Here is a 10,000-nt window from a genome sequence, read left to right on the forward strand (position 1 = left end):
AATCCATCATTTGCCATGCTCCACTGGGGCTAACCTAATTCAACTCTTATAACACCCTAAATGAGTGGAAGTGAGGCTTGAGTCGTATTACTTCAGTACTACATTCTGCCTCAAATGTAGCTAAATTTGGTTAGTGGATTTTCATATCCTGACATCCTTCTCAAAGAATACGAAATATACTGGATTTTTGGGTACTTCAAAAGTAACTAGTGCCATAAAGAATAATTATTGATCTTAGTATTTTTCCAGGTAATTGGAGTCATTCCTCATGCAAAATTTCCTCTTCAATTTACAATTCAATATGGTTGAATGGGTATTAATCATTGTTACATTTTCTTATGTGAACTGCAAAATAGCATGAATTATTGATTGAATTATAGCATGCTTCAAGAATATTATTTCCTAGTTCATTATATAAAATGAAATTGTTTAGTCAGCAGCCTTTTATAACGAGTGTATCTCCTGATCAAATGCATATTTGCTTTCAAATATAAAATTATACATATCATATTTGGGCAATTTATTTAATGGGCTATGAAGTAATGTTAATGGCGGTGGAAAGAGAGCGTTTCACATACCTGGGATCATCCTTTTAAGTGGATTAAATAACCATCTGAAGCCAGCCTTTTCTCAGACTGCTTCCCCTCCTCCATTTGAATTATGCAGCCAATCCCTTTTGTGCTTCATCTGCCCATTTCACCCTAGACAACCCAATCTGGCCACATGCAGTTCCTTAGGCGACAGTTAAGAAAGCATGGATTGAGTATTTCATAAAATAACATCTCATTGTCCACGTATCAAAACTTAATCTGCCTACTCCTTCCTCAAAACTTGCCATTAGGTAGATCATCTAGGATTGTAATTACATGTGAAACTACCTGTATAAATTAAATTGTCACATTGTATTGACAGGTTTTCTCTCAGAATAAGGAACCCCTTAATAACTCACAAGAATTAACAAAGGGAAAGGAACTCACAAGGCCATTAAATCCCATTAGTAAACTGAGGAAATATAGAAAGTGCAGCGAAAGTGTACCATACAGTGACTCACTGCACAGCTCGCAATCAGAGAAAAATTCAAATTCAGGCGAAAGCCCAATGAGTGAAATGAATGAAGAGGAGAATGAATCTTGCTGTACACCAAACAGCTATGGAATGAGAAAATCTTCCTGTAGCTCAAGAGAAAGCTATACTAGCAGGCACAATGGCAGATTTTCACCGCATATCATACAAGTGTGTACAGGAAAAACAAAAGATCGACTATTGTGGAAAAACTTAATTAGCACTTTTGAAGCATGCGCCCCATAACATGGACTTCTGGCTTCTTTTCCACAGATGCATTCAAGTCAAGGGACTGACAGTGAAAGCCCTCTTGAAGATTGTGATGTAGAAGAAGCAAGGAATTCCAATTATTCAACGACTGATGATTTTGGAGAGATTAGAGGCAACTTTTCACCTCAAAATGCTACCATACAGCATTTTACAAGCAATTCCAGTTATACATTATCACCTTCTTTACTCCCACAACAAAGTGCTCAATTATCCCCAAGAAAGATAAATGTCACAACTGCAGAAGAGACGAGAAGTCCAGTAAGATTTTAGCTAATTTAACCTTATTTAAGGATTAACAAAGTCATTTTACATTTGAATAACAATCGCATTTTTCCTTCAATTTTCCTCAGGTAAATACTGCAAGTAGTGGTAGTATGGATGGATATTTTTTGGCTAATTTATTTGATGAATATACCGATCAACCTGTTAGGCGCACCTTAAGGTATGGACTTAGTGCACGGAAATAAAATAAATTTTGTAGACATATCAGTGCACTGTGCTGAGAAAATCATTTAAAAATTACTTATAGGTCATTGTTGGACCATCATGAAGAAGGCGATGGCGCAATGATTAAGGAATAAATATCATCCACTGCAATGGCAGATTCTGGTAGTTGATGGAAGGTATTAATCCTATGCACAAAAAGTCATTGCCACTTCTTATACTGTGAGTAATTAGAAACAGAGCCACATTTTACATTTGTAATTACATTTATTAAAAATAAAACAAAAATGACACCTTGTTATCGCTCCTCAAATAATTACACTTTCTATTTTTATTAAATCTATTTTTTGGATGACCCAAAGCCTGAAAATCCCATAATAGCAGAAAGCTCTGGATCTTGATCAGCTCCTCCATCCACCTCATCCAATTTACGTTTCTTCTCTTTCCTCTTTTCTTTACGGTACTCTTTCAGCTTTTCCTCCTAAATGTGAGCATAAACATTTATTGAGTTATAAAGATGGACTTTTGCTCTAAGTTAGTCGTGCATATTTAATGGCACCAGTGTGCCATTAAATATGCACGACTAATAGTATTTGATTACTTTAAATTTGGACCCTTAGATTAGGATTGAGTTTCAGAGCTGGCCAAAGTTGAACGTGAGCTTTCATTTAGTTTCTAACAAGATAGGATTATATGAATTTACATTTACAAAGTTATCAAAATATTGCATTCGGAAAAATTCTAAGTAGTATTTCAACAATTTGAAAAGCATTTTGTTTATTGAGCCTTGGTCAAAAAACTGTAAAAGTTTCCGGATGGAATAATAATAAAAAAAAACAGAATTTTATCGATAACATGTGTTTTATAATCAACAATTAGCACTACCCACAAAAAATTGTTTTAAAAACCACAAAAGTCAGTAATTCATTCTTCCCCAACAATGCATGTTAATAAGCAGAGAGTAATGAAAGAGTGTTTGGCAAGTATGGAGTATGGCAATGGCACAAAATCCAAGTTGCTCAACATGCTCCAACACTTAGAAACAGTCAGTGAGTAAGTATTCAGCCAGAGTGAGAGTAAGATGCAGGCATCTCATTTCTGCACACTCACTTCACGCTTAGTATTCAAAAGATCATCAATACGAGACACATTTTCATCACTTTTGCTGGTTTAACGCCATCCAGAGTAGGATTCATCATCCACCTCTTCTCACTGCCCCTCTTGAACCACTTCAACCACCTTGAAACTTGAGAATACATCAAAATCAGAGTCCCTGTAGGTTTGCTGAATCATTTGGTGTCGGCAAGATATCTGTTGAGTTTTTTACAGAACTTGATTGAGTACCATTGTTCCAGTTTTGACTCCAGTTTGCATTGTGGCACTATCAGGAGGCTCACAGAAACTGTAATCATGCAACCTTTTCCCTTTTCAAAAGCAAATAAATATTATTCCACCTGTCATTTTTGACAGCTGCAGTTAAAAAATAACATAAGAAAAAAAATAGGAATCACTTTCCATGCAGATACTGTATGAATCCAGAGTTTTTAGATTGGCGAGGATAAAATTTGAAACCTTTCCTTAGTCAATTTGACATGAAATGTCACGTCAGGGTCCAGGAGTTAAACGAGAGAGATTTGGGCTGAGTGACTGATGGGGAATGGGAAAACTGAATAAATAAAATACAGGCATTTGAATGTTGACAAGTATTATCAATACTTGAAATTGTAAACATTTAATTACTCGTTCTATCCAATGGTTCAATCAAATCAAGGATGTTGTTCATCATTTTACCGAACATCTGAGACTTTGCTGTATTGTGAATCTGGTCATTGGTTCTGATGGATCAATTTATAGAAAACATGAAAAATAACATTTTTGGAGAAAATAAAACAAAAAGATGACGTATTAAATTTCAGCCTATGATAAAATAAAACATGATTTAAAATGAAGATGAACTTCAGCAATAATTGGATTAGTGGCCGCAACTTGGCTTGATGTGGTACACATGCGTTGTGGTATACGCAATGGTTGGCAACTGCTCAGATTTCATTTGAGTTTACCAAGCATTGCATTGAAATTTTCTCCAGTGAAAGCAGTGCAATTAATCATGCAAATAATTTTTTTTCAGGATTGTACTAAAAAATCTGTCATATATCCAGAGAGGTCTTACATAGAACTGCTTCCTTATTCTTGTCGGTTTCCGTGTAAGGACTTAAGTCCCTTCATTAGCCACAGTAATATTTATCCCCAATCTGCATACCATGACTTAGTTCCAAATCCACCCTAACCAGAAGCAAGTAAGGGGCATTTTTTCACCTTTGCCGTGGACATGCATTTCCTTTAATTACATTAGGGTTATTCAAACGTTTAAATTGGCCAACCCTCTTTCTATCCCCAAAAGAGATGTTGCATGTCTTTGTTGAGTTTTATAAGAACAAAATGCCATGTGTAGCAAAAATCCGGGCCTCAAGATATGTCACCCAGACATTTCAACAAGAAAACCTAAGCATCTAGGTAAAAACAGGTTGGTATTCATACTGTTACCCTAAATCTAATTACAATTTGCCATCTTTTCAACTAAGAAAGTATCCAGGTACTGCCATATATCAGATTTTTGAAAAGATACTGGTTTATTGAAAGGTAAAATGTGAGGTGATGGAATGTGTTCAGAATTTTCTGATGCATGTAAGGTTCAGCACCATAAACTTATCTAAGCGAAGTTAACAACCTAATATGTGTTAGTGGCACATTTCTCAACATCTGTCCATATTTCTTGTTTCCAGGAATAATTGGAATTATTTCCAACCATAGCACCATTCTCTTTCATGTTTTACAGCTTCGAATTTATCGGGCTTAAATGCAGATATTTCTCACATAATCACTCAGGAAATAACTTCACACATTGCAGAGTTAATCGTCATTGCTTGACCATATAAAGTGTGAAGTAACCATTACAGACCTGATTCAAAACAGGGAGATGGTTAAAACATTTACTCACCTCCTCTCTTAATTCTTTCATTCTTTGCTCGATGTCGTATTCTTTCTTCTTTTCTTCCAACTTCTTCTTGTTTACATCAAATCTCTTTTTTACCTGATCTAAAGATGATCTTTCCACCCGCATGGACATTCCCAAATTTCTCTGATCTATTAAGAAAAGGAATTTCAGGGTTTGATTCAATGATGTAAATGATACTAAATAATTAATTCATTCAACTGCTAAGCGCACAACATACGTTTTTTTCCATTGATGTGGTCAAGAAAATTTATGGAGTCCTTGACAACACAGTCACATACATTGCAGTAATACCTTTGAAGGATGGAATAAATGTTCAATTGCATATAGGAACAACGAGTAAATGTTTACTTCAATATAGAAACAAGGAACAAATGCTCAAACAACCGCCCACATACCCTCCTGTCTGTGACGCTGGTGTGTTCTTGGTTATGACTACACTCTTCCCAAGTTTTGACTCTAAATCTACCCTGTAGTCTCTTTGGCGCAATAGATCTCTTTTAATTGGAGGTAATTTTTGTTTCGCTTTTTCCTGAGCGTCAAGTTCTTCTTGAATCCTTTCTGCTGCCAGGCGCTCATACTCGTCTCTATCCCATTTTCTTCTGTGATCTTCTGGTCTCTTAAAAGTGAAAATAAAACAAATAAGACTGGGGAAGGTCATTAATTGACTTTGTACACAACTTAGAGAAAACATCTCCAAAATTTCAAGTTCAGCCCGAGGACGAGTTAATGAAGTACTTGTAGAAAGGTCTTATATTGCACTTTCACGAGCTACAATTAGGGGAAATGTCAGCGGGTAATATATTATTGTAAATGGTAGAAATGATATCACTAATATTTTCCCCTTTGATGCAACCTTTCGTTCAAACTTTTGCCAGTACCATCCGCTCCATGGATTAGAATTTCGAGCTTGACACTAGGTATACTCAAATTTTCAGAAAACAAATACATTTCACTTAAGTAAGGACAACTTCTCCACGATAAGGTAAAACATAAGCCACCTACCGATGTCCCCGCTCTTCCAGCCATCTCAATATTAAATATTGGCGGTTACGCGTTAATTCTGTACTAAATACACTATATTCTATTCACTAAAGAGTACGGGCTTATTTATTTAGTTGAATATATTTAAGGTGCAAATATGCTCATGTGACGAATTACATCGGTGATTTATCTATAAAATTGCTTGAAGGCTAATTAACTGAATACAACAATTATCGGTAGAAAAACTATACGGTATCCTCACATATACAAACAATAGCCATTAAAACTTCAGGCGGATGTAGTTATTCAATTTTCCCATTTCTTTTGTTTTTTCCCTGGTTTTCCTCTTCGTTCTTGTCCGTAATAGCATATCAACGTATTCTAAATTGCAATGAGATATTTGTATTCGCTGTATATAATGTATTGGTTATACTAAACACTTTGGCAATAATTAATCTGATGTTTTCGCACATTAATTTTTCCTCCATGTCAGGAATCACGGTACTCAAAACGTATTCTGAGGTGAGGAGTTAACCTATTAAGCTAAGGTAAGACGCCCTCGAAATAGTTTCAAGAAATTATCAGCTGTCAAGTATTTTATTAATACCATCAGCGAACGTCCCTAGTAGTATTAGCTACTCTTGGTTGAGAGTTTCTGTAAGGTCATGCTGTAATGCAATGTGGATTCATTTAGTCTCATATTAATAGTTGATGTTAACTTTTGAAGTTGTAGCGTATGCCTTCTTTGCTGCAGATTTCATGTTAATAATGCTCAAAGATGAGCTGGATACGGAACAGCCCATTAAGGGCCAGTTTGGGTAAGCGCTCAACGCATTCGCCCCCGAAAGATTGTGACCCATTTGCTTGTTACGCCAGTTTTGGGAGACATTGGCAGCAAATTTACGACATAATAAAGAAGACACAGGTACGTCATACATTTGCAGAAAATAATATCAGTCTAATTCATGTAACCTAGCCCTTTTATTGGTTTTGTGTGATTAATAATATCTCTTTCAGCCACCCAAATATTATCCAAATCAAGATGATGTACTTAGTGTTGTTAATCACATTGATCAGATGGAAACGATCCTTTTGTTAGAGCTGAAATCTTCCGGACCTAGCAATGCTCCATCTCGCTTGGAATACCTTTTAACAGAAAACATACTTGATAAACTTTTTTTGTGGAGTCTAAGTACAGGGAAGTACATGAATGCTATGAAACAAGAGCAGTTAAAATTTTTTGAAATGCTCATTAGTAATTCTGGGCATGAACTGATTGGCCGCGAAGCAGTTGCTCGTCCTTTGCTCAAACTTCTCGACAGTTGCAACGATTGCTATCCGCCTGAGCTAGAAAAGAGGCTTGTGATATTGCTAAATCAATTATGTGTCTCCTTAATGCAGAATATAGAACTGCTAGGCATTTTCTTTACTCCAGCCACAGAGAAATACCCAGCCAAGTAAGTGCGGTTTTTTCTATGTAGTTGTCTTTTCAAGTTGCATCACTTTCCAAAGGATTCTCAATTTTTTGTTTCCAGGTTCCTTATTTTTTCGCTCCTTATACCATTCATTCATCAAGAAGGTGCGATTGGGCAGCAAGCCAGAGATGCATTATTGCTATGCATGTCAGTTTCCCAGAAGAATGAAGATGTGGGATTGTATATTGCAGAAAGCTCCAACATCTGCCAGGTATATTGCAATCCCATATTTTACACCATAGCCAATTAAAATAACCCAAATCCCAACCTTTTAAATATTCTATTGGGTTTGATTAATATGAATTTTAAAATGGTACTGAGGTAGTGAGAGTATATTAAAGGTTTCTGTAAATTAAATGTGTAAAGACAAGGTTTGCATAACCAATTTTAACCTTTTCAAACCAAGCTTTTTAAATTAAAATATGGTTAAAAAAACAAGGCAAGTTTTATGTTCTCCCCCAGCATCTTTCTGTTCCCTGTTACATGAATATTTGTCACCGAGAATATTTTAATATTCTTCTAATTTTCTTTCCCAGTTTTTGGCTACAGGACTTTGTGGTCTGTACTCACGTCTTCCAAGAAAGCTGAATATTGAAGTGGATGATTGGCATAGGCTCACCACCGACGACGTCAATGAGTTGGATGAATTGAATATGTTTATGAATTCCCTGGAATTTTGTAATGCCATAGCGCAGGCTGCTCACCCTAAGGTCAAAGCTCAACTCCTGAAGTATCTCTATCAAGGTTTCTTAGTTCCAGTTATGGGGCCAGCTCTTCTTCAGGTATGTTTCCCTATTCCTGTAATGGTTATTTGCCAATATTCCCTTCTAATATGACCTCATATGAATATTATTATTTCAGAATTTAATTAATGTAGCTAGAACACTCAGTTTTCGTTATTCGCTTCTCAATGCTCATTAATTGATTTATAATTTCACTAATAATAAAACTAAAACCTTTTGGTGCCCTGGGAACTCCTTTGAGGTTGATGTTAAATTTTTTGGAAAAAATTAAGGACCTAACAATTATTATTCATGTTTAATTGCAGTCTTAAAGTTGTTTTGAAATAGAAGTTTAAATATGTAAAAATTGAAGGTCTTGAAAATAAACTCTCACAATTTGCAATTTGATATGCACATTTTAATGTAATATTTATCATAATTTTGCAACATAAGTGGTATTTTGTGATTATTTGAAATTGTGACTAAATGGCACACTTGAGTAGAAAATTTCTAGGATCAATTTCAAAGGAATTGAGTATTACTCTAAAAATATAGGCACAAAAAAATATGAAAGAACTTCCTTCAATGAGATAACAACTTCTTTGATGTCTTTTTAACTGGTTCAGTTTATATTTGAATGAGTCCCATGAGTCATGTTCAATTTAGGTATTCATTAATTATTTGCTTGGCATTTTTAGTTTGAATAACTTTACAATTTGTGGGAGATGATAAGAAAACATGCAGTGTGCTACTTTTTGGTGTGAATTGTTTGCCTTATGGCTGTTAATTCTTAATTCATGAATGCAAAGAAACAAGTGATTTGTTTTGTTTGGTAAAATGTTTGTAATTAACTTGTAGCTTATTAATTTTGTGCTTAATACTTGGAAATCAAGTGCTCAAGTATTCCACAAGGTGTAAACTACCACTGGTGGGGTGAAGTAAGAAAAATTTGCATGGTAGGAAAAAGTTAGAAAATGACAAACCAAAAATGGGGGTGGAAAAGAATTATTTGTATGCATCTCAAGAACTCAGAAATGTCACAATTGTTAAATTTCAGTTTGACAATGAAATAATAATCCAACATAATCCTGTAGCTTGGAAATGGCAAACTAATAGTCACATCTACTGCAGCCCAAATTCTATGTGGCGTCTTATAACTGTACTTCTCCATGTTAATCAACATGAATTAAATTACATAATTTTCTTGTTTTCAAGGACTCCAAAATTGATGGTATAACTGTTAGACAGGTATTGCCAAATAAAGCCAAATTATTGTACAGGGTTCGGCGACGTAACTTCCTTTTTTATAAAGCAAAATCCCTTTAAAAAAGGAATTTATGCTGCCTCACCCTGTATTTCTGAAAATGTCAGTTATTATGATAGTGTAGCACCAGAGTCTATTTAATCTTCAAGGTTTCTGCTAGTCTGGAAAACATGGAAAAGTTGGGGGAGATGAAATAAATATTAGAAAGTCCCATGGGTCAGATAAATCATTATAAAAGCTTAATTTCAGATTTGGAGAATTATACTGTAAAATCCTCAGAAAGTATGCCTTTGATGTGATGATTCTAAAAGTGCTGATTGTGAATTAAATGGAGCAATAACTGCAGCTGTATAAACATTATGGGAAGAAACCGTACTCTTAATGAATTAAGAGTATGGCAGGGATTGATTCTTTCCTTAATAGTGATAATTGTTTTCATAGTTTCATAATTTCTAAGCAGCACATAGTCTTACACATTCTAATATTTCAATTTTAGTGGTGCTATGGTAATTAGAAACTTCAAATTTGGAGTTACAATGAAGTCTCATTGACTGAAATTTTCATCGGAAAATATTTGGAAATTAAAATATCAGGAAAATTAATGGAATGGTTGTGGAACTACATATATCAGTCATGATCTTGTTTTACGTATAGGATAATAAATATGGAATTCAGAACACAATGTGGAATGTTGTTTATAATTTAGGTATGCAGTTAAACTCTTTTGAGTGAGGATGGTTTATTTAAACTAAGGTTTTCATAAATG

At 34.9% G+C, this 10,000-nt stretch overlaps 2 protein-coding genes across 2 annotated transcripts in view; one reads left to right on the top strand and one right to left on the bottom strand.

The window, feature by feature from the left end:
• Positions 1 to 2,032: 2,032 nt before the first annotated feature.
• LOC139686214 (zinc finger matrin-type protein 2-like) lies at positions 2,033 to 6,054 on the bottom strand. The gene is made up of 5 exons (XM_071583376.1): positions 5,795 to 6,054; positions 5,188 to 5,408; positions 5,010 to 5,083; positions 4,775 to 4,920; positions 2,033 to 2,257 (listed from the first exon to the last, which is right to left on the bottom strand). The coding sequence occupies exons 1-5, from the start codon at positions 5,816 to 5,818 to the stop codon at positions 2,117 to 2,119; spliced, it is 606 nt and encodes a 201-aa protein (XP_071439477.1). The 5' UTR covers positions 5,819 to 6,054; the 3' UTR covers positions 2,033 to 2,116.
• Positions 6,055 to 6,148: 94 nt separating this feature from the next.
• LOC139686212 (FHIP family protein GK23746-like) overlaps positions 6,149 to 10,000 on the top strand; it is a 17,324-nt gene continuing 13,472 nt past the window's right edge. Inside the window, exons 1-5 of the mRNA XM_071583375.1 lie at positions 6,149 to 6,321; positions 6,528 to 6,698; positions 6,791 to 7,230; positions 7,309 to 7,459; positions 7,785 to 8,030. Of these exons, the coding sequence (XP_071439476.1) occupies positions 6,552 to 6,698; positions 6,791 to 7,230; positions 7,309 to 7,459; positions 7,785 to 8,030 (984 nt within the window). The 5' untranslated portion in view covers positions 6,149 to 6,321; positions 6,528 to 6,551. The remainder of the gene's footprint in view (positions 6,322 to 6,527; positions 6,699 to 6,790; positions 7,231 to 7,308; positions 7,460 to 7,784; positions 8,031 to 10,000) is intronic.

This window comes from Hetaerina americana, unplaced genomic scaffold (assembly GCF_022747635.1).
Source record: "Hetaerina americana unplaced genomic scaffold, ioHetAmer1.1.p SCAF_1333, whole genome shotgun sequence".
Classification (NCBI taxonomy): Eukaryota; Metazoa; Arthropoda; class Insecta; order Odonata; family Calopterygidae; genus Hetaerina; species Hetaerina americana.